Source organism: Festucalex cinctus, chromosome 12 (genome assembly GCF_051991245.1).
Source record: "Festucalex cinctus isolate MCC-2025b chromosome 12, RoL_Fcin_1.0, whole genome shotgun sequence".
In the NCBI taxonomy this organism is placed as follows: Eukaryota; Metazoa; Chordata; class Actinopteri; order Syngnathiformes; family Syngnathidae; genus Festucalex; species Festucalex cinctus.
This window is the reverse complement of record NC_135422.1, coordinates 28,975,291-29,000,832: the sequence shown is the minus strand read 5'-3', so window position 1 is coordinate 29,000,832 and position 25,542 is coordinate 28,975,291. Positions and strand designations below refer to the sequence as shown.

General features: G+C 40.5%; 2 protein-coding genes across 3 annotated transcripts in view; both read left to right on the top strand.

Annotated features, from left to right (window-relative positions):
* rrh (retinal pigment epithelium-derived rhodopsin homolog) overlaps window positions 1-25,542 on the top strand; it is a 200,405-nt gene that overhangs the window by 150,799 nt on the left and 24,064 nt on the right. The window lies entirely within an intron of this gene.
* On the top strand, window positions 21,427-23,460 carry LOC144031871 (uncharacterized). 2 transcript variants are annotated; one of them, XM_077539357.1, is made up of 6 exons: window positions 21,727-21,734; window positions 22,421-22,606; window positions 22,742-22,788; window positions 22,882-22,932; window positions 23,001-23,034; window positions 23,138-23,460. In XM_077539357.1, the coding sequence occupies exons 2-6, from the start codon at window positions 22,480-22,482 to the stop codon at window positions 23,431-23,433; spliced, it is 555 nt and encodes a 184-aa protein (XP_077395483.1). In that variant the 5' UTR covers window positions 21,727-21,734; window positions 22,421-22,479; the 3' UTR covers window positions 23,434-23,460. The 2 variants fall into 2 exon arrangements, with proteins under 2 accessions (XP_077395481.1, XP_077395483.1); XM_077539355.1 differs by having other exon boundaries at window positions 21,427-22,606.

Genomic DNA, 25,542 nt, shown 5'->3' with positions numbered 1-25,542 from the left:
AGATGATGCTGAATAGTGGGCAGTTCAATGGAACCTTCCTGTGAAGGGAACAGGGGTGGCTGATAGCCATAAGCCGCCATAAAAGGTGAGCGTCCAGTCGCCGATGACGGCAGGGTGTTGGTGGCGTACTCGATCCATGGTAGGTGCGTGGACCAGGATTCGGGGTTGTGTAGGCAAACACATCGGAGGGCCGCTTCAAGGTCCTGGTTGGCCCTCTCCGTCTGGCCGTTAGTCTGAGGGTGATACCCAGACGATAAGCTGGCTGTGGCTCCCAGCAGTTTACAAAACTTTTTCCAGACCTGGAGATGAACTGCGGCCCACGGTCTGATACTAAGTCCATCGGTATTCCGTGAAGCCTGAACACGTGACGGGTGAGGAGTTGTGCCGTCTCCCATGATGACGGTAGTTTGGAGAGAGCTACGAAGTGAGTCAATTTGGAGAATCGGTCTACCACGGTCATAATTACAGTGTTACCTCTCGACCTAGGGAGGCCAGTGATGAAGTCCAGGGAGATGTGGGACCACGGCCGCGATGGAATGGGTAGTGGCCGAAGCAGGCCCACAGGAGGCTGGTGGGAGGATTTCCCGCACGCACAAGCGGTGCAAGCCTTGACGTAATCCGTAATGTCTTTTCTCATGTCGGGCCACCAGAATCGTTGGCTTATGAGGGCTAGGGTTCTGTTGATTCCAGGATGACAGGCGACTTTCGAGTTATGTCCCCACTGTAGAACCTCTGCCCGCAACGGGTCAGGGACGAATAGTCTCTCGGCTGGACATTCACCAGGAATTGCTACTCCCTCCAGAGCCTCTGTGACCCTTCTTTCGACCTGCCAACGCAAGGCACCCACAAAGCAATGTTCAGGCAGGATTGGTTCCGTCCCAGCCTCGGGAGTAGCCGTGTCATGCATCCGAGACAATGCATCAGACTTTTGGTTCCGTGACCCCTGGCGGTAGGCCACAACGAAGTTGAACCGGGTGAAGAGCAAGGCCCGACGTGCTTGTCGTGAGTTCAGTCTCTTGGCGGTCCGGAGATATGCCAGGTTCTTGTGGTCGGTGAGTACCTTAAAGGGTTCCTTGGCGCCCTCCAGCCAGTGTCTCCATTCCTGTAGTGCCATGACAATCGCCAGCAGTTCCCGATTTCCGACGTCATAGTTGGCCTCTGCGGGGCTCAGTCGTCTGGAGAAGAAGGAGCAGGGATGGAGCTTCCCGTCTTCTGGCGACCGCTGGGACAGGACCGCCCCCACTCCTGAATCCGACGCGTCAACCTCGACCACAAATGGAAACTCTGTGTTAGGGTGGGTCAATACCGGCGGGTTTACAAACAACTGTTTGAGTTCATTGAACGCACCTTCTGCGCTAGGTGTCCACCTAAACGGAACTTTACTCGAAGTCAATTTAGTAAGAGGTGCGGCCCGTAAGCTATAATTCCTAATAAATCTGCGATAAAAATTGGCGAAGCCCAAAAACCGTTGCAGCTGTTTTCGAGTCTTGGGGCTCGGCCAATCCACCACGGCCTGAGTCTTAACCGGATCAGCTCTCAGTTGCCCCCCCTCGATTATAAAGCCCAGGAATTGAACAGACCTAGAATGGAACTCACACTTTTCAGCCTTAACGTAGAGTCGGTTCTCTAAGAGGCGCTGGAGAACCAAACGGACATGTTGCCGGTGCTCATGCAAATCGCGCGAAAATATTAAGATATCGTCCAAATAGACGAAGCAAAAGACGTTCAGCATATCCCTGAGGACATCATTAATCAAACATTGGAATACTGCCGGGGCATTAGTTAGGCCGAACGGCATCACGCAGTATTCGAAATGCCCGAGGGGAGTCTTGAAGGCGGTCTTCCACTCATCCCCTTCCCGTATCCGAACCAGGTGGTAGGCACTTCGCAGGTCCAGTTTAGTAAACACTCGGGCGGACTGCAACGGAGCGAATGCCGAATCTAGCAGGGGAAGCGGGTATTTATTTTTCACCGTGATGTCGTTCAGCCCTCGATAATCTACACACGGTCGGAGGGTCTTATCCTTTTTCTCAATAAAAAAAAACCCCGCCCCCACATTTGATTTTGAAGGTCGGATCTGACCGGTTGCTAGTGAACTTGAGATATATTCCCGAAGGGCTTCCTGTTCAGGCTGGGACACCTGATAAAGGCGTGAGCTCGGCAAGGGTGCATTTGGGATCAGCTCTATAGCACAATCATACGGCCTATGGGGCGGCAACGCCTGTGCGCGGTCTTTACTGAAGACTTTACTTAAATCATGGTATTCTTCCGGGACATGATCAAGGCAAATAGATTCTGGAGCTGGGCTAACAAGTACGGTGGTAGCCCCCCCTGCCGACTTCAAACAATGAGCATGGCAGAAGGGACTCCAGTTCTCTAGGGCAGGTTTCTCCCAATCAATATCGGGATTATGAGTCTTTAACCACGGAAGGCCCAACACTAGGGGAGCCGAACGGGAAGGCATAATGAAAAAACTCCTTCTCTCAACGTGATTCCCTGAAAGTCTCAGGATGAGTGGACCGGTAGTATGCCGAACCTGCGCTAGAAGACGCCCATCGAGGTCTAAAACCTCCTTAACCTTCTCTAAGGGTTCCACAGGGCTTCCTAACGCCTCTACCACACACGGATCCACGAAGCAATCGTCAGCACCCGAATCAATAAGAGCGGTAATCCTAAGGTTCGCTCCGAAGCCTGACAATTCCCCCGCAAATTCTAGCCGTTTATTTTTGCTGTTCGACCTATTTGGTGGGCATGGTTCGGATCCCCCCGGTTTGTGCTCACCCTGCTTTGCGTCCATTGCGGTTCCCTCGGCCTCGGTCGCTTGGCCTCCCAGTCGGGTTGTCGGTCGTGTCCGGCGTGGAGGTCTCTCTGGGCATGAAGCCATCCAATGCCCTGGTTGACCGCAGTAGAGGCAGTCTCCTACGAGCCACCGACGACGGCGCTCCTCGGGGTGCAGGCGTCCCCGTCGGGTCGGCATGGACCCCCCCATGTCGGCTGGGGAGCTCGGAAGGGAGCGCGCGTCCGCGTCTTTGGGGATGAAGAGTCCGGACGTGCGGCTGTCGGCGGCCCGCACATGCTGCTCACAAGCACGCTCTCGGTGTCGTTCCCGTAAACGGTTATCCAAACGGATGGTAAGAGCAATAAGTCCTTCGAGAGTACTCGTGTCGTCGCGGACCGCCAGTTCATCCTTGAGTGAGGTATTCAGTCCACGACGAAATATACTACGCAACGCACAGTCCTCAAATCCGCTCTCCGCGGCCAAAATACGAAACATGATCGAGTAATCAGCGACAGACTTTTCCCCTTGAACTAAATCTAACAACCGACCTCCGGCCTCTCTCCCCTTGACAGGATGGTCAAACACCCGTTGAAATTCAGAAACAAAATTCGGGAAAGAGAACCGAAGGTCCGGTCGAGAGTTGCTCACCACCATCGCCCACGTAGCGGCTTGACCAGACAGGAGACTCATAATGAAAGCTACTTTTGACTGATCACGAGCATAAGTAAATGGTTGCTGGTCGAAAATGAGAGAACACTGGTGCAAAAACTGACCGCAACCCCCAGGCTGTCCATCGTAGCGTGACGGGTGGGGCAAAACGGGTTCCCTAGGTGTAACCGGGAGTGCCGACGTGGCTGTGTCTGTTCGCGGAAGTTCCGGGTTAGGCACCTCGCGAGAACCGGGCTGCAGGAGCCTAGCGAACAATTCCTCACACCGGTGAGCAAGCCTGCCCACCACCTCTTGGAGACTGGCTAATGCAGTTTCAGTTTGCCCGACCCGTTGCCCCTGGCTGGCCAACGCCTTTCTCACCTTCTCTGAGTCTGCAGGATCCATGGTCGGATTATTCTGACACGACTCAGCAGAGTCGATGAAAAACGGATCCCAGAAACGCAGGCTCAGAGGAGGAAAACAAACTCGATTTATTCCTCTTGAAAAACCGATGGCACAAAGCTTGCTCGCAGGCAAGATAACGGAATTTACAGTGGTGCCCCTGCACACAGGCGAGGGACACGGAAGTAACAAAAGACACTTGCAAAAGGCAAGGAGGAATTGGAAAACACAAAACTCCTGCAAAAGGCAGGGAACGCGAATGTAACAAAAAGCGCTTGCAACTGCAAGGAAAACTAACATAACTAAAATCGCTTGCAAACGGCAAGGAGAACTAACGTAACAAAAAACACTTGCTAACAGCAAGGACTAGAAAAACATAAATCACTTGCAACCGGCAAGGACGACACGAAATGCACACGGAATCAATCAACACGAGTATATCAACAAAAGGCGACGCGGAAACACACACGTGAATACAAGTTAACTAAAGACGACGGCAGATTCAAAAAAACTTTTACCAACAGGGAAACGCGGAGAACACTTGGACACGACGGTGAGCAAATAATAATCCGACGACGTGCTGTGCTCCTCGGAGTCCTTTTAAAGCCTTGATTGTCAATGCGCTGCAGGTGCGGAGCTGGGGAACGCCCCCCTCGTTGCAGGCACTGGAACAACACACACACAAGCACAACAGGCTGAGAACCGAACCATGACAGCCGGTGTATTTTGTACAAATAATATATGGATACTTATTGATTTCTGATCAATTTTTACCAACTTTTGCTTTTAGAAGTATGTTAGTTACTTGTATATGAGTGCGTATTCTAGCTTTCCCATTCACTTCTTGGTTCCATTCCATCACCCCCTGCGAGACCGGACTCGTCTACTTAATATCACTAAAGTCTGTTCAAAAATCATTGGACACCCTGTCAGAGCCTTATCTTCCTTTTGTGACCGAATCCTGCTCGATCCCTCTCACTCACTTCATCGAATGTTTGAGTGGCTTCCATCATCTCAGCAGGCTGAGACGCCCCACTCTGACGAACACACCGACGAAGAAGGAGGAGGAGGACTAAGTTTGTCCCCAGATCACTAAAATCTCTTGAACAGTGACCCCCCATCCCGGGCCAAATTGCGACAGACTGACTGACACGTAGCACTTTAGGGTGAAGCACGGAGCACTTTCTTTTGTTTTTTTTTTATTGTTATTTATTATTTTTCGTTTTTTTTTTTTTTTTTTTTTTAATGTTCATTGGTTTCATGTTTTGTTTTTTTAACTTCCCCCTCGAGGAGAAATAAAAGCGTTTTTGAATTGAATAGAATATTTAATTACTTGTGGTATTTTATTCATTTTTAAGTTATCTGTGTTACTTGGTATCATTTTAAGCTGTATGATGTATTTTATGTTAATAATATATGGATACTTATGTACACATCTACTTCTTATTCATTTCAGATCCGTTTTTATTCGTATATTTACCTACTTTTGATATTAAGTTTACAATGGCTTAGACTGTTTGATTGCGCTGTATAAAATAAACTCGAGTTGAGTTAGTTAGGTACTGTTTTTTTTTTTTTTTTTTTTTAATAAAGTCAAATTATTACCTTTATGAAACTTTTTAGTTCTCCTTACGCTTTACTATGAAATGTTTCAAAATACTCGGTCCCTCCAAAACAAAGCAAAACAAAACGTGCTTACACATTTTTACGGATTTTAAAAATTCTAGGCGTGACTTTGCCAAGTATTAAATACACGCTTGTATTTTTATTGAATGCGTACGTATACCGTTAAAATTTGTAATTAATATTTACCTACTCGATTCCTGTATTGACTAATTATTCATGAGGCTAACGTTTTACAATTTAAAGTTATTCCGAGAGTTTACTCTTTAGCGACGTCTTTACACGCTTTAAACGTCGGCTTAGACCCCTTGTGTCTTTACTGACGAATATTATCGTTAAATGTTTTACCCCGGATTAAAACAGGGGGGACTTATTCAAAGATGTTTTATTTTACGGTAAATGTTTTTATAATAGTCACATATTGATTTTAATGTGCGAAGGAATCAAGGAGACTCTCTGACTTTCATTTTTAAAAAAATTGTTGTTTTAGCGCCACCAACTTTTTTTTTTTTTTTTTTTTTTTAAAAGAGAAACTAAAGAAGTCTTTATCACTAGAAGATTGATAGTTTTTTAATTCCTATCCACGCACCCCCTGCCACTTCCTTGCTCCACCGGAGGTATAAAACTCGATAAGAAAACAAATGACAAACATGATTTTAATCCATACAGATATATTTTTTATTTAGTTACATGGGATGTCAACAAAAAGACATGTGATACATTGTAAAGCACATCAAATAAAACATAGGGACGCACCTTGCTTTCAATAACAGTTTGGAAGTTTTTCAATTCATTTTTTTTAGATTAAAAGACTCGTCATTGTCGTAACAATATTTAGCACAGTCAATAAACAATATCATGATGGTCATCAAATGTCCCGCTTTAATATTATGGTTACATCAATTATTCAATACATATTCCATCGTGTTAGTCATGTTTACACGGTTCTTCAAATAACTTGGTTGATAAAGATCTTACTATTTCATTCATCAAAATCATTTTCCGACAGTTTTGTTCTCAACGGATGTGTGTGAAATGGTTTTCTCTACAATTTCTATCCAATTATACAAGCTTTCGAAAAAGATTCCCCCATCTCACAGGTACCAATCTGCGATCAGATCTAGTTGTTCATGGCTCAGTCCTCCGTCCCAACAGTTATCGAGAACGATCTTAATTCTGTCTAACACCATACGCTCATGAACGTAGTCGTGTAGCACAAATTCTACGATGCGTTGGACTTCCTCGGTAGTCGTCTCACGATGGGTTATGGTTAAGATGCGGTGAATCGTCGACAGAAAACGTCCGTAACAGGAGTTTCATGATACCTTCAAAATTCCTAGCAAGATAATACGGTTCCCGATCATAAAATAAGCAGGGATGTCTTAATTGGCTCGGTAATTTTAAATCACATCCGGAGCAATTCTCTCTGCTATATTTATGGATAGCGCTCATCAACATATAGCTAACAGTCTGCTTAATACAATTATATCTTGCATTTATTACCCAGACGTCCGACGAGTAGTCCCAAACCAAATCACCCTCCCTCTCCTCAGGCCCGGCAGAAGCCGTCGGTAGACTGGTTAGCGAGTCGTCGTCGTCCACGGAGGTCTCAAGAGAGGAAACGTTACTTTCCGTACCGTCCTCAGTCGGGCGATCATCGGGTTGAGGAGACCCGGGTGGAGGGTTGTTCTCCTCTTCCTCAGCAATAGGGTCTATCATCTATAAATATAAACGTAGGTAACCCTCCTTTTTTATTATTATTATTATTATTGATGTTATTAGGCTACATCGATTCGTCAAAAGTAGTTTACCGGGATAGAAACCGTAGACCCGAAGTCAGTAGACGATGTTGAGGGTAAGTTGCAAGCTGTCACGGGCCTGGAACTCCGGTAGGGTCCGTCGATAAAGGTTACGTTTGCCTCATCCTCTTCGACGTCCGAACGCTCAGGACTAGATGTAAGATTTGGCGGCTCGCTGAAAGTCTGCATACTTCTGGAGAGTCGTGGGGATGTCCAGATCGTTCTAACTCGATCCTCCGGAGGTAGTGGCGCTGGTAAATCTCCTCAGAGATTATTAAACGTTCGCAATGTTAGGTTTTTTTTCTCGAAGGGGGAGTGTTAGATGACGGCCGAGCGGTCTTTATTAGCACGAGACCCCACTGGGGGCGTGGTTTTTACCAAAAAAAAAAAGGTTGGTGGCGCTAAAACAACAGATTTTTTTTTAAATGAAAGTCAGAGAGTCTACTTGATTCCTTCGCACATTAAAATCAATATGCGACTATTATAAAAACATTTACCGTAAAATAAAACATCTTTGAATAAGTCCCCCCTGTTTTAATCCGGGGTAAAACATTTAACGATAATATTCGTCAGTAAAGACACAAGGGGTCTAAGCCGACGTTTAAAGCGTGTAAAGACGTCGCTAAAGAGTAAACTCTCGGAATAACTTTAAATTTTAAAACGTTAGCCTCACGAATAATTAGTCAATACAGGAATCGAGTAGGTAAATATTAATTACAAATTTTAACGGTATACATACGCATTCAATAAAAATACAAGCGGGTATTTAATACTTGGCAAAGTCACGCCTAGAATTTTTAAAATCCGTAAAAATGTGTAAGCACGTTTTGTTTTGCTTTGTTTTGGAGGGACCGAGTATTTTGAAACATTTCATAGTAAAGCGTAAGGAGAACTAAAAAGTTTCATAAAGGTAATAATTTGACTTTATAAAAAAAAAACTAAAAAAAAAAAAAACAGTACCTAACTAACTCAACTCGAGTTTATTTTATACAGCGCAATCAAACAGTCTAAGCCATTGTAAACTTAATATCAAAAGTAGGTAAATATACGAATAAAAACGGATCTGAAATGAATAAGAAGTAGATGTGTACATAAGTATCCATATATTATTAACATAAAATACATCATACAGCTTAAAATGATACCAAGTAAACCAGATAACTTAAAAATGAATAAAATACCACAAGTAATTAAATATTTCAATTCAATTCAAAAACGCTTTTATTTCTCCTCGAGGGGGAAGTTAAAAAAACAAAACATGAAACCAATGAACATTAACAAAAAAAAAAATAAAAAAATAAAAAATAAAATAAAAAAATAAATAACAACTAGAAATGCCATTTCTGGGGAAATGGCGTGTGAAGGCTGGAGAGCTGAATGAATGCCTGTGGAATGATTTGGAATAATGTTGAATGATGATGAATGACATTGAAAGATATTGAATGATATTGACTGGTGTTGAATGATACTGAATGACATGGAATGAGCTTAACATGCTGAAGTTGGAATGGTTTAAATTCATCCAGAAATCTAGAAGCAGTTGAAGGAAGATAAATACCACAAAAGTAAAAATAAATCAGCAAGAAACAAGAAAACAAGGAAGAAATCAAGTAAGAAATGGAGGAAGTAGCAAGTAATCAGGTAAGCAATGGAGTAAAGTGAGAAGAATTAAGTAAGCAATGAAGTAAGGAGGGTAGAATCGTCGCAATGGTGTAAGGAGTGGCAAACTTAAGCAATGGAGTAATAGTCACTCTGTTGAAATCAGGTCACATTTGCATTAGTATACTAAGCTAGCATTAGCATGCTAAGCTAACATTAGCATTAATATGCTAACTTAACATTAGCATGCTAAGCTAACATTAGCATTAGCATGCTAACTTAGCATTAGCATTCTAAGCTAACATTAGCATTAGTATGCTAAGCTAACATTAGCATGCTAACATTAACATTAGCATGCTAAGCTAACATTAGCATTAGCATGCTTTAAGAATACATGGGGAAAAATCGGGTACGAAATCGGGAATTGCGGGTAACACGTGAATCGTGGGAATAAGAAAAATGGAAGCGATGTAGGCGCGAATATTTGGAATCGTTTGAAATTGGAACGGAGTGAATCGGGTGAAAAATGTGGAAGTAGAAACTGGACAAAAAAGTGCGAGGAATAAAATATAATAATAAGAATAAGAATAAGAACTATAAATGCCATTTCTGGGGAAATGGCGTGTGAAGGCTGGAGAGCTGAATGAATACCTGTGGAATGATTTGGAATAATGTTGAATGATGATGAATGATATTGAAAGATATTGAATGATATTGAATGGTTTTGAATGATGTTGAATGATGTTGAATGATACTGAATGACATGGAATGAGCTTAACATGCTGAAGTTGGAATGGTTTAAATTCTAACGTTTAATTCTAATGTTAGCATGCTAACATTAGCATTAGCATGCTAACTTAGCATTAGCATGCTAAGCTAACATTAGCATTAGCATGCTAGCTTAGCATTAGCATGCTAACTTAGCATTAGCATCAGAATGCTAAGCTAACATCAGCATTAGCATGCTAACATTAGCATTAGCATGCTAAGCTAACATTAGCATTAGCATGCTAGCTTAGCATTAGCATGCTAGCTTAGCATTAGCATTCTAAGCTAACATTAGCATTAGCATGCTAAGCTAACATTAGCATGCTAGCTTAGCATTAGCATGCTAAGCTAACATTAGCATTAACATGCTCAGCTAACATTAACATTAGCATGCTAAGCTAACATTAACATTAGCATGCTAAGCTAACAGCATTCACATGCTAAGCTAACATTAGCATTAGCATGCTAACTTAGCATTAGCATGCTGAGCTAACATTAGCATTAGCATGCTAAGCTAGCAATAGCATTAGCATGTTCAGCTAGCATTAGCATTAGCTAGCATTAGCATGCTAACTTAGCACTAGCATGCTCACTTCCTGTTGATTTCAGGCCACTTTCTGTTGAAATCGGGTCACTTCCTGTTGAAATCGGGTCACTTCCTGTTGAAATTGGGTCACTTCCTGTTGATTTTAGGTCACTTCCTGTTGATATCAGGTCACTTCCTGTTAAAAACAGGTCACTTCCTGTTGATTTTAGGTCACTTCCTTTTGAAATTAAGTCACTTCCTGTTGAAATTAAGTCACTTCCTGTTGAAATTGGGTCACTTCCTGTTGATTTTAAGTCACTTCCTGTTGATATTACGTCACTTCCTGTTAAAATCAGGTCACTTCCTGTTAAAATCAGGTCACTTCCTGTTAAAATCAGGTCACTTCCTGTTGAAATTGGGTCATTTCCTATTAAAATCAGGTCACTTCCTGTTTATTTTATGTCACCCTGTTGAAATTAAGTCACTTCCTGTTGAAATTAAGTCACTTCCTGTTGATATGAGGTCACTTCCTGTTGATATTGGTCACTTCCTGTTCAGGTCGGGGAATATCCTGGCAAGAATCACACGCATACCTAATCAATTGGCCAAAATGGCCACCGCCTTGGGAGGCCAGGTTGGCGAGAAACCTGGGCATATCATGGCCGCCGTGCATGGTAAGTTGGAAAATGGCCGCCATGCGTGGTAAGTTAGGTGGTAAGATGGAAGTGCTCATGACGTGAAATGGTGGAATATATTGAAGTTGGAACGAAGTCAATCGGATAAATAATGTGGAAGTAAATGGAAAATGTAGAATGTGGGAAATATTTGGGTACGAAATCGGGAATTGCGGGTAACACGTGAATCGTGGGAATAAGAAAAATGGAAGCGATGTAGGCACGAATATTTGGAATCGTTTGAAATTGGAACGGAGTGAATCGGGTGAAAAATGTGGAAGTAGAAGCTGGACAAAAAAGTGCGAGGAATAAAATATAAGAATAATAATAAGAAGAATAATAAGAATAACGGGAATGGTGTAGAATAACATATGTGTGAAGGCTGGAGGCCTTCACACAATAACGGGAATGGTGTAGAATAACATATGTGTGAAGGCCTCCAGCCTTCACACAATAAAAAAAACAACAAAAGAAAGTGCTCCGTGCTTCACCCTAAAGTGCTACGTGTCAGTCTGTCTGTCGCGATTTGGCCCGGGATGGGGGGGTCACTGTTCAAGAGATTTTAGTGATCTGGGGACAAACGTAGTCCTCCTCCTCCTTCTTCGTCGGTGTGTTTGTCAGAGTGGGGCGTCTTAGCCTGCTGAGATGATGGAAGCCACTCAAACATTCGATGAAGTGAGTGAGAGGGATCGAGCAGGATTCGGTCACAAAAGGAAGATAAGGCTCTGACAGGGTGTCCAATGATTTTTGAACAGACTTTAGTGATATTAAGTAGACGAGTCCGGTCTCGCAGGGGGTGATGGAATGGAACCAAGAAGTGAATGGGAAAGTTAGAATACGCACTCATATACAAATAACTAACGTACTTCTAAAAGCAAAATTTGGTAAAAATTGATCAGAAATCAATAAGTATCCATATATTATTTGTACAAAATACACCGGCCATCTTAAAACGATGCAAAGATGCGTTTTAGGATGATAGCGAAACGTCATAAATGTAATACAAGATAATCATACTGGTAAGAAAAACATAAAACTATAAAATAGTATCATCAAACACCTATTGTGAGAACTCAGAAACTATTGTAAAAAAAAAAAAACAATATAGTACGAATAATATTTTTATCTGAATTATGTCGCTATTTTTAAAGCGTTAGATGGGTAGACGTCTTAAATAATATTATTCATTCAAATTAAGTAATATAGTAGCTGTTATTTCACAATCAGGGCGGTACGTTAGCTGGCTTCTTAGCATAAAGGGTTGTGAGACCGAGGCCTACCTCCGGCCTTGCTGGGTAGACTTTGCGTGTTCTCCCAAATTCCTGAAAAAAAACAAAAACAAAAAAAACAAAACCCACGCGTAGTAGGTAAATTAAAGAGTCCCGATGTGTAAATATGCGTGTAAAAAATTGTTTACCTACGCGTACCATCGGAAAGTAAGCGCGATTCGTAAGGAAAAAATAAATCGTTCAATCAAAAGTTAAATGTCTCTTAGTCATACAAGATACACGTTTGTTCACTATATGTTTAGGTAAATTGCTGCAAAGAGCGGTTTTAAGATTAAAAAAGATCATCGCGGTAGATTGTTACGCTCTGATTAAATCTCGTAGTTTTGTGTTTTAAACCCAGGGGTGATTTAGTATAGCTAATCTTACAGACTATCATATTCAATAATATCTTATAGGCTAATTTAACAATGGGTATTTCTAAGTATTTAAAAGAAAAAAAAACTCACAAAGACTTGGGATCTCTTAGTTCGAATACGTCGTGCTGCGATAAAACTATTTAGAGTGTTAAACGTGCTACATCTTCGCTAGCGATAAGTCTAAAGACGTTTTATTTATCCTCGAAGGGTAAGTTAAAAAACAAGAAACAAAACAAAACATAAGGGTTTCACGAAACAAAGCACTATCGGTAACAAAAATAAAAAGTAAGTATCCATATATTATTTGCACAAAATACACCTGGCACCTTAAAACGATGCCTTCACCCACCTATAAAACTAAAACAGAAACAAAGCAAAAAATAAAACTACATCATCCTTCTTCACGTAAGCGCCATATTCCTAACATAATAAAAACATATTTCATACCCGGATACTTTCTAAAAAACTACTAACCTAAGGGTTACAGGGCTATCCATTGAAAGAATCCGAGCTAATAATTAGAAGATATTTCATTCATACATATTCAGATAAAAAGGCTAACATCAAGATAGAAGACTCTTACAATCAACAGCTTAAAGATTTCAAAAAGTATGATCCCCACAATACATTCCCCCTCCACCTCCTAAATCAGTTACTGCTTTTAAAAAAAAAAGAGTTTGCGACTACAAGTCCTTTTCATAAATCAGTTTAAGAAAAACAAAAAAACAGTATATTTATTAGTTTTTTAAATATTACAAAAACGATAGATGTTAAAACCCGTTTCCACACAGCGCATTCGTGTATATACAAACCTCATAAACTTAAACAACAACAAAAATACATAGAGACATCCGATAAAAATCGTATAGACACAAATTATAGCACTAGCGGTAACAAAACTAGAAACAGAAAAATAACATTTTATACGTGTACGCATCTGCAGAGGGGCTAAAACAACTTGCGCACTCAGCTCACGAGAGTGCCACCAACACCTTCTCTAAGCCTAATCCTTTTTAAAAAAAAATCAGTACATTTATTAGTTTTATAACGCATCAAAAACGTAAGAGGGGGGTGAAATTCTTATGTACAACACAATCTTATATACAACAGCCCAAAAACATAAAATACATAGCTAGACGTACCTTCTTCACGTACGCGCCATATTCCTAACATAATAAAAACATATTTCATACCCGGATACTTTCTAAAAAACTACTAACCTAAGGGTTACTGGGCTATCCATTGAAAGAATCCGAGCTAATAATTAGAAGATATTTCATTCATACATAATCAGATAAAAAGTAAAACAGAAACAAAGTAAAAATAAAACTACATCATCCTTCTTCACGTATGCGCCATATTCCTAACACAATAAAAACATATTTCATACCCGGATACTTTCTAAAAAACTACTAACCTAAGGGTTACAGGGCTATCCCTTGAAAGAATCCGAGCTAATAATTAGAAGATATTTCATTCATACATATTCAGATAAAAAGGCTAACATCAAGATAGAAGACTCTTACATTCAACAACTTAAAGATTTCAAAAACTATGATCCCCACAATACATTGCCCCTCCTCCTCCTCATCAGTTACTGCTTTAAAAAAAAGAGTTTGCGATTACAAGTCCTTTTCATAAATCAGTTTAAGAAAAACAAAAAAAAACCCAGTATATTTATTAGTTTTTTAAATATTACAAAAACGATAGAGGATAAAACCCATTTCCACACAGCGCATTCGTATATACAAACCTCATAAACTTAAACAACAACAAAAATACATAGAGACATCCGATAAAAATCGCATAGACCCAAATTATAGCACTAGCGGTAACAAAACTAGAAACAGAAAAATAACATTTTATACGTCTACGCATCTGCAGAGGGGCTAAAACAACTTGCGCGCTCTGCTCATGAGAGTGCCACCAACACCTTCTCTAAGCCTAATCCTTTTTTTAAAAAAATCAGTACATTTATTAGTTTTGTAACGCATCAAAAACGTAAGAGAGGGTAAAATTCTTATGTACAACGCAATCTTATATACAACAGCTCAAAAACATAAAATACATAGCTAGACGTACGACAAAAATGTGAGAGAGGGTAACCTTATGATGTCAAAGACCGCCAACTGCTTGTTTTCTCAGGTTGGGTGGGGCTGGTGTTTTGTAGAGCAGAATTTCTCAGAGAGGGGCGAATGGAGGAAAACTCCAATTCGGTCATGTATTTGGTGAAGTAAGAGCATTTTAACACAGCTAAAAGCTCAAAAAATTAAATTTTTCATGTTGGTAACCCTTTAGTATTTTATTTACAAGCTCGTGGTGTTTTGTAGAGCAGAATTTCTCAGAGAGGGGCGAATGGAGGAAAACTCCAATTCGGTCATGTATTTGGTGAGGTAAGAGCATTTTAACACAGCTAAAAGCTCAAAAAATTTAATTTTTCATGTTGGTAACCCTTTAGTATTTTATTTACAAGCTCGTAAATATTCTCAGTGGTACATTTGTAGAAAATGTATATGCCCAAAGCAGGTTTACAACTAGAACTTGGGCAACGCCTCGCCGTGAGGTTCCTCTTTTTTTTTATAGGAATTATTTGTATTTTCGTGATTTAGCGTCATTAGTATTATTATTTTGCACAGTGAATCAGATTTAGGATAACATATAAGTATGTCTTTAAATCTGGTAAATGTGGAAAATTCCATTTTGAATTGCTACAGCCCTAAAATAAAAGTGTACACACCCTTCTTCATGTACAAATACATCTATGGTGTCATAAATTCAAACCGTGGATCCTTTCTAAAAAACTATTAGCCAAGGGCTTACAGGAATACCCTTTGTAAGAGACTAAGGTGTTAATCTACTAATAAGAAGCTGATTTTGGTTAAATTGTTGCAAAGATCGGCTTTAAGATTAAAGATTAAGGGTTAAGTAGAGTATAAATCTATTAACGTATCAAGAAACTCAAAGTTTCATACTTTCAATTCTCTTAGTTTTAAAAAGAAGCAGACGTCTGACCAATAATGTCCACATGCAGTTCCTACCTGAGTTTGTGATTACATATTCTCTCCAGAAATCAGTATTTTTTTAAACTAGTACAATTATTATCTTTTTTAAACACACAAAAAAAAAGGTAAACAAATTTTCGCTACTCTAATGCCATACATTGTTCCGTCGTCCAAAATGTATAATTTACAAATTGAATACCTTTGAATCAAATTTTTAGGTTTTACATTCATTATCAACATTTTAATACCCTAATTTACTTTTGTAGACAACGCACAAAACATCAACCGATTAATTTCATGCCTCACTCTATTTAAAATTAAAAATACAGACAAACTTATCACATTCTAATACCTACCTCCCTCTCTTAATCATAGGCTGTAACATCCTTTGACCTTTAGATGGTGCTGTTCACCGCGGGGGGTGACACTCAGACCTCTCCACTGTTTTTACAATATCAGACGTCTTCTGAAATGGGTTAAATAACCACCCTTTACGCACGACCGTCGAAAAGGAGACGCAACTTCGTACCCGTAAACACCGGTAAGTTTCTTTTATTTATTTTAAAAAACAAGAAGCAAATGGATAACAGTTTTTTTAATATTCACAACACTTAAACTCGATTAAGAGAGCCTCGTACTATTTTACATTCACGCACGCACATACCCGATAGAGGCGCTAGGGGGGCGCTTCCTATCGCACGACTTAGTGTGAAGTATCACTAAGGTGGTGGGACGCGCTTCCTGCAAGACTTCAAAAGGCGGGGTCCTTCCTGTGACATGATATGAAGGAGAGCTATCAGTTGGATGAAAAGTTTTTTAACAAGAGGATGACGATTTATGGTGGGGTCTTGCAAAGTGGGGGGAGCGCTTCCTCCCCGACTTCAAAGCTGGTGGTGGTGGTGGTGGGGGGGGGTCCTTCCTGTCACAATCTTGAATCACCGGAAGCACATATACAATGGGGAGGGTGATGGGGTGACCGGAAACATATGTTCACAGGCGGGGTGGGAGGAGTGGGGGTCCTGAAAAACATATGCTTGTTGGGGGTGCAAAATGTCATCAATCGAGGGGGGTGGGAGGAGGGGGACCGGAAGACATATGTTTGTTGGGGGTGCAGAATGTCATCAATCAATTTTGACATTTGCTGTCCTCGGCTTCTGATTGGCTAGGGTTGTGAGGGGAAGGGAGGGGGGACCGGAAAACATATGTTTGTTGAGGGGGTGCAAAATGTCATCAATCAATTTTGACAAGAGCTGTCCTCGGCTTCTGATTGGCTAGGGCGGTGAGGGGGGTGGGGAGGGGGTGCAGGATGTCATCAATCAATTTTGACAGGAGCTGTCCTCGGCTTCTGATTGGTTAAGAAGGCGGAAGTGGGCGGGGCTTAATTCAAAATAACGGCTTCTGATTGGCTAAGAAGGCGGAAGGGGGCGGGGCTTAATTCGAAATAACGGGTTCTGAATGGTTTTATGGGGGCCATAAATCAGCTTTTGACGTTTGGTTTTATGGGGGCCATAAATCCGTTTTTGACGTTTGCCGTCCTGTTACTATATATATGTTGAGATATAATAATTTTGAACATAATAATAAATCAGGTAAATTTCTGGCAAATCAACTTCAACGGAATCGGGAAAAATCTCTTATAACGGCTATTAAAGATATAAATGGTGAATGCACACAATCACCAAAAGAAATTAACCATATTTTTTATAACTATTATCGAAATCTATACTCAGAAATTAATAGACCTAACCCTGAACATATTGAGGTATTCCTAAATAGCTTAAATATACCTCAGTTATCTATTGAACATAAAGATATTCTAGATGCCCCGCTTACTATAGATGAGTTGTATCGTGCTTTAGACAGTATGCCTAATGGCAGAGCACCTGGTCCAGACGGCTATCCGGCTATATTTTTTAAACATTTCTGGTTAATGTTTGCTCCATTATTTCTAAGAGTAGTAACTGAAATTAAAAGTAAGGGTGATACCGTTAATAGATCGTTCTAATAATACGATATATACAAGGCGATTACGATCCGCTAAAGTAATAGATGAATATATGGAGGATTTTGGCCTCAGCGATGGCTGGAGACTTCAAAACCCAACTAAGAAGGAATTTACTTTCTTCTCTGCGGTGCACCGATCATTCTCAAGAATTGATTTTTTCCTTACAAATAATTCTATTGTTGATAAAACTGCTATAAAAATACATTCTATAATTATAAGTGATCATGCACCAGTCTCTCTCACTCTAAACTTCCCCCGATATGGCGTTTTAACATCTCATTACTGAAAGACGTAGAGTTTGATAAAATTATTAGAAGGGAGTGGGCAGATTTTTTGGAAATAAATGACTCTCCAAATATATCTCCATCTCTTCTCTGGGAAGCAGGAAAAGCGGTAATTAGAGGGAAAATTATATCATATTCAACTTATAAAAAGAAACAGGATCAAAAATTAGAAAAATACCTGGAAGATAAAATTAAACAACTAACGGATGAATATGCATTAAACCAAAATAATCAAATATGGATAGAACTACAGAATATAAAAATACAGTTAGACAACATGTTATCTAAAAAGACAGAGTTTATAATACAACAGTTGAGATATAATAATTTTGAACATAATAATAAATCAGGTAAATTCCTGGCAAATCAACTTCAACGGAATCGGGAAAAATCTCTTATAACGGCTATTAAAGATATAAATGGTGAATGCACACAATCACCAAAAGAAATTAACCATATTTTTTTATAACTATTATCGAAATCTATACTCAGAAATTAATAGACCTAACCCTGAACATATTGAGGTATTCCTAAATAGCTTAAATATACCTCAGTTATCTATTGAACATAAAGATATTCTAGATGCCCCGCTTACTATAGATGAGTTGTATCGTGCTTTAGACAGTATGCCTAATGGCAGAGCACCTGGTCCAGACGGCTATCCGGCTATATTTTTTAAACATTTCTGGTTAATGTTTGCTCCATTATTTCTAAGAGTAGTAACTGAAATTAAAAGTAAGGGTGATATACGTCAAGATATGAATATAGCAGCAATTAAACTTTTATTAAAGCCAGAAAAAGTCCCCACCCTCCCGTCAAGTTACCGACCGATATCACTAATTAATACCGATATTAAAATTATCGCTAAGGCCTTGGCATCTCGACTAGAGACAGTAATCTCGACAATTATTCATAGCGATCAAACAGGTTTTATTAAAGGTCGTCATTCTACTAATAATATTAGGAGGCTCTTTTACTTGATTAGTATGTCACAGCGGTATGATAAAAAGGCAGTTGTTATTTCGCTGGATGCAGAAAAAGCCTTCGATAAAGTTAACTGGTCCTTCCTCTTTGCTGTCTTAAATAAATTCGGCTTCGGGGAGTCATTCATTCAATGGGTCTCAATATTATATGATTCTCCTAAAGCTACAGTTACTACTAATGGGATTACATCACAGAGTTTTACTCTACAAAGGGGAACAAGACAAGGGTGCCCAATGTCTCCTTTATTATTTGCTATATTTATTGAGCCGCTTGCATTAGCTATACGTCAGGATAGACGGATCCAAGGAATCCACTCCGGGACAATAGAACATAAAATTAATCTATATGCCGATGATATACTACTCTATTTAGAAGAACCTGCTATCTCGCTAGGGGAAGCATTTAACTTAATAACTAAATTCTCTCACTTATCAGATTACTCTATTAACTGGACAAAATCAACATTATTACCTATCACAGAAAATTCATGGAATCCTACAAGTCAGGATCCACACTACTCCTTTCCTACAGGTAATTTAAAATACTTAGGTGTTAAAATTTCACCAAAGTTAACTGAATTAACGTCTTTAAATTTTTTACCATTATTGGATAGTATCCGTAGTGATCTGGAGCGCTGGAATAATCTTCCGATCTCTTTAATAGGACGGATAGCTACTATAAAAATGAAAGTTTTACCAAAGATTAATTATTTATTTTCAATGATTCAATTTAAACCTACGTCTAACTGGTTCCAATCGCTGGACTCTGCTATCATAAAATTCTATTGGAATAAAAAAAAAGCTAAAATTAGTCTATCTACTCTTCAGGAAAGTAAATCTAAAGGAGGTTTAGAGGCACCAAACTTTATGTACTATTATATAGCTAATCAACTACAATATCTTGTGCTATGGACACAACCCAACAGAGATACTAACTGTTGGTTGGAATTGGAGCAGAAGGATTGTAATAATCTTAGACTGTTAGATTTACTCTTTATTACAAAATCAATAAAACGACATAATTGTTTTAAAAACCCAATGATAGCCGCCACCCTGACTGCCTGGTGGAAGGCATTAGAAATTACAAACTTCCAATTGGCGCCCTGTGGGCTCTCTCCCATTTGGCATAACCCCGACTTTCAACTTAATAATCAGTCGTTCCATTTAAGCTTATGGGAGCAGAAAGGAATTACACACCTTCATCATCTTTTCTCAGATAATAAGTTTATATTGTATACAAACTTGGTCCAGAAATATGAAATAAAAAATTTAAATTTCTTACATTATCTGCAAGTTAAAAATATGGTTAAGAAACAAATCCCAACACTTCAGGATACGCTCCAACTGCCTGTCTTAGCTAAAGATATTATAAAGCTTTCTCCAACAACAATAAAGAAAATATCAAAAATATATAAGTTATTTTTATACACAAATAAAACGTATTTACCGACTTTAAAATGGGAAAAAGACTTGTCTATAGTTCCGGAACCAGACTTTTGGACCCAAATCTGTGAAAATGTATTTAAAATGACCAAACAGACAAATTTGCAACTTATCCAATATAAGATACTTCATAGAACATATATTACACAATATATGATGAAAAAAATGGGACTCTCTGACTCTGACATTTGTCTCCAGTGCTCACAAAACACTGCCGATACTTATCTTCATGCTTTATGGTCATGTACTCCAGTGCTGCATTTCTGGACTAAAATCTTGGAAAAGCTCGCTGATATATTAAACTATAGGCTTCCTTTATCTCCAAGATTGTGTTTACTAGGTGACTTAACAATAACTGAGCTACCATGTAAACAATCCCAATCTATATTTATAGCCCTTACTATTGCTAAAAAAATAATCCTTGTCAATTGGAAAAATAAACAATCTCTAAATATCGACCACTGGTTAAACTTACTAATAAATTATATCTCAATGGAAAAAATCTCTGCCTTAAATAAAAATCAAGTATCAAGATTTAAACAAATATGGTCTATGTACATATAATATTTTAATCTTAATTTGGCAACTTAATCCTGCCAAGATTCTGCCTGTTAACGAGAGCCACCACATCGTTACAACTTCTGTTTTCGCTGCTTCTGTATTTGGTATTTTGTATCTGATTGTTTTTATTTTTATATAGTCAGGAACCTAGTTGCTGCTAGTGGGCTCGAGCATACCACACTATACGACACTATACTCACTAACTCCTTAAGAGTTATTTCTAGTGGGCACTAAGCATCAACACTTGGTGTTAAAAAAAAAAAAAGAAAAAAAAAAGAAAAAAAGAAAAAGAAAAAAGAAAATGAGAAAGCAGGATGGAGACGGATTTCTTCTGTAACAACGCTGTTTACTAGTCACACATGTAGCGACAGTCACCACACTTCCTGAACACTCGTCAGCTGACCAACCCTAACCAATCAGGAGCCAGCTAACTTAAGTAAATGCAAGTAAATGAAAATAGCAGATTCACCACATCAATTTAGCTAATGGTATCGAAAAAAATACCAAAATATATAAATGTAAATAATAGTTCTCGAAACATAAATGTATAAGTAAATATATATTTTAACTCTTTGACCGCCATAAACGTTTAAAAACGTTCAGTATAATCCTAGGATTCGCCGCCATAGACGTTAATTGACGTCGACTATGTTTTTTTTATGGAAACGGGTGGAAGAAAGCCTTGGGCAGCTGTGCTCCAAGTATCAAGCCGATCGGGTTACTATATGAGTATTCCTGGCCACTAGATGGCTGTGATGAGTCTTTTGGACAAGATCGGGTAGGAGACAACAGTAGAAGAAGAGAGGCTGAGCTAGAGTGTTGAGGGGGAGAGAATGGCTAACTTGGCTAAGGGAGTAAAAAAAGGCTACAGATGGCAAGCAGCTCACGCTTGATCCTTATTTTCAAAGCTCAAAAGCATCGACCAGTGCTCAAGAGCACAGTGATGACGGGGTTAAGTCATAGTTGAAGCGGTGACGCGGCCGTTTCGACCACGTCCTAAAGCCTAATTTATGCCTCCACGTTTGCTCTCGCGTCGATGAGCGCCGTCGATCACATGATCGACGCGAGCCATGAATTTTAAGTGCTGCGTCGCTCGTGGCCGGCCGACGTGCACACGTCGCCAATCCTTGGACGCACGTCGATGGCGGGGCGTCCCTCGCTTCTGATTGGTCCGTTCGATGGCGTTTTTTCTTTTTTTTCTCTCTCTCTCTCCCCGCCCCCCGCCCAGATAGTTTCCATGAAGGCAACAAATCGACTTCCCTGCTCGGAGACCACGGCTGTGCATGTGGATATGTGCCTGGGACGAGAGGCGGAAAACAACAATTAAAAAAATAAAATAAAAAAAATAATAAAAAACTGTTCGCTAAGCGCACGGCTGTTGTGTTTTGGCGAGTTTACGGCCGACACCGGTGCAAATTGGCAATAATTAATTGCCACGGTGATGAACTTACTCTCCCCCCGGCTTTGTTTCGTGTTTCCGAATTAAATTGAACTTCCTGAATCCGTCATAAAATGCAGAGGAATCGCCACTCTGTGGCGGCCCAGCCATAGCGACAGCGGGACTTGGTGTGAAACTCCAGCAGACACCGATGTGTATTGCGCACAAGTCGGAAGGCAAACGCACGAGCGGAGCTCCAACGTGACGCCTCGACGCGAGCCTCTCGCAGAAGCATACTGAGGCCTTAAGGCCCCACCGGCTAGCGATGCTAATAACGTCCTAAGGCCCCACCGGCTAGCGATGCTAACACCGGAGAAAAGTGGTGCACAACCGAGCACGTCTGCACAGATGACGTTTCATCGGACGATGACGACTACTATGGGTCCGATGCAAGACAGTCTTGGACAGTCTTCCAAAGAACGTGAAGGTAAGCGCTAACATGCTAAGAGATTGCTAGTAAGATTACTTTTCGGGCGATCTGCTAGCAGCGTGTGTAAATGTGCTGATACACTGTACACTAAAACATCTATTACCTATACAAACGTGAATGTATATTTTATAGATCGTGCTCACAGCAACGTCCGACCGCTGGTTCTACGACAAAGAAAGGTAAAAAAAAAAAAAAAAAAAACGTTTTCAATACACCGCAACAATAAAAGGAAAGTCTTTCGATTGTATTGTAATTGTATATGTTTCTTTCAGCTCCTCCTCATAGGGCCCAAAGTGACCCTTCTCACAGTGAGCAGAACAAAGGTAAAAAGAAAAGATTCTCCACAGCACTAATAAAATATTTCATGGTAAACGTCTTCTATAATTTACAGAATGTGCATCAACCAATATATCCAAGAAAAAAAGGTAAACACGCACACACACACACACACACACACACACACACACACACACACATTGCATCACACTCCTCTAAAATAATATATGATATTGAAATGTATATTTGCAGATCCCAAAGATTCTGGCTGGCTTGAAGTTGATGAATTTGGCTGGCAGCCAACCATCTTCCCCTTTGCTGCAAAACCAGGACCAAGGGATGCTGCAGCAGAGCTGAATTCCCACCTGCCAGCTGACATCCTGGAGCTCTTCATCACGGATGAACTTCTCCAGCACATCGTTCATCATACCAACCTCTACGCAAATCAGTCCATGCAGAAGCAGACTGACAAAAACTGTTGCGCACGTGTAAATAGTTTGCAAAGAGTTTTCCAAATTGTTTGTTCTGATTGCTACTGTTGCATGTAAATAAACTGTTATTTTGCAATCAAAAAACATTTTTTATTGTTGGGGTAGTGTTTTATAGAAGTTTAGGTGTTTGTAGAATCACTCATGCAAAAAAAAAAAAGTGCCAAATTCACTAGAGTGCATGAAATAACATCGTTTCACAAAAAGCTTGATTTCTCCGTATTTTGGAAGAAAATAGAGGATTTGGGTGAAACGAAGCTGTTTTCTATTGTTGATTACTGAAGATCCGAATAAGGTAGAAACAAACTTTTTTTTTTAGATGAAAGATGAGACTTCAATCTTTCATCTGGTAGTATCCTCGTTTCCATAGTCCTAACACAACATTTTCTGTGGAGCTTGAAAAATCGGTAAAATTCTGTAAATCAGCTGGCAGTATGGGGTTACCTTTTCCGAAAATGGCCGGCAGTCAAAGAGTTAACAAATTAACTTAAATCTTACTCCTGTCTGAATCTTACATTCCTCCCTCTCCCACAAAAAGAAACGTCCCCGTTTCAGTAACACAACGGAGCAACAGTCAGGTGGCAACACAAAAACAAACAAACAAAAGATTACTTCAGCACATAGTACCTGAGGTACTTTGGAGGGTGCACTGCACGTCTGGAGCGCAGCGAAGAAGCAGGGCCATGGCTTGAGCCAGTTGAAGGAAATGGACCAGGCTGGGGTTCCAACACATCACCAGAAGGGGGGGGGCAGTGGTGGACTGAGTCCATGAAGCAGGGGATGAGAGAGACGGGGGTCGGGCCTCTAGCTGGGGTGGAGGTAGAGTCCGTAACTGAGGCTGTGACTGAAGTAAGGGCGAAGTTGTGGGCTGGAGACACAGAGGGTCTATCGCGGTAGGAAAACGGCAGCCGGGCATATCAGAGTTCTTCGGCACCGCAGGTTTAAAGGGCAAAGCACCTGATAAGGCAGTCAAAGCTGGGAGTTGAGAGTGCCCCGAAGAGTCATCTACAGGAGAATTATGTCGATGTTCGGGCACAGAAGCATAGTAGGGCCTGAGACGGTTGTAATGGACAATATTGCACTTGTCAATTGGATCAAGGAAGTGATGAATCCTGTATGTGACACCAGATGAATCTGCATCAGATCCAAGGCACTGCAGAACTTCAAAGGGACCTTTCCAGTGGGGAGCGAGTTTTTTCTTGGATGTTGTGGGGTCATGTAACCACACAAGGTCTCCGGAAACGTAAGGAGTGTGCCTGACAGTTTTGTCATACTGATGCTTCTGCTTGATGTGAGCACAGTCTCTGTTTAAGGCCACGGAATGAAAGGTGGACTGAAGTTTCTGGGTCAACTGTGAAACATAGTCAGCAGGAGAACCTGATGTAGAAAAAGATGGTGTATTGTTTAACAACAGCAGGTTAGCAGGCATCCGGGCTTCATGGCCATGTGTAAGAAAGAATGGAGCAAAACCAGTAGAAGAATGAGGGCTTGTGTTATAAGCCAAGGCGACTTGGTTCAAACAATTATCCCATTCACCAGGTTGCTGAAGAAGTGACTTGGCCAATTGATCGATGAGAGTTCTGTTGAATCTTTCAATCATGCCATCACACTGTGGATGATATGGACTAGTTCTGGTTTTCTGGACACGAAGCATTTCACAAAGGTGTTTCACAAGGTCAGACTCGAATTGGCGGCCTTGATCAGTGTGCAACATTTCCGGAATGCCATGTTCAAAGGTGTACTGTTCAAACAGACATTTTGCAACTGTTGTGGAACGCTGATCCGGAATAGCATAGAGGTTGACATATTTGGAGAAATAATCTTGAACCACCAGCACATACTTGTTCCCACGGCTTGTGATAGGGAGTTCAAGTATGTCAGCCGCAACTTTTTGGAACGGCTCATCAGCAGTGATGGTTTTCATTGGAGCTCTATGTTGAGGTGTGGGACTCCGTCTTGCATCACATGGAGCGCACTGTTTACACCATTCTTTGATATGACGTGACATAAATGGCCAATAACAGATTAATTGAGCACGTTTCAAGACCTTGTCAGCAGACATGTGGCCAGTTACAGGGTTTCCATGCAGTAACTTTAAGATAGTGTCTTTTAATCTGTCAGGAACCACAACTTGACGCACAATTGACTTTATGGATGGATTGACAACTT

Coding starts and splice junctions, on each gene's coding strand:
- LOC144031871 (XM_077539355.1), top strand. CDS start 22,480: ATGCTAACACCGGAGAAAAGTGGTGCACAACCGAGCACGTCTGCACAG. Junction 22,789..22,881: donor TGGTTCTACGACAAAGAAAG/GTAAAAAAAAAA, acceptor TGTTTCTTTCAG/CTCCTCCTCATAGGGCCCAA. Junction 23,035..23,137: donor AATATATCCAAGAAAAAAAG/GTAAACACGCAC, acceptor GTATATTTGCAG/ATCCCAAAGATTCTGGCTGG.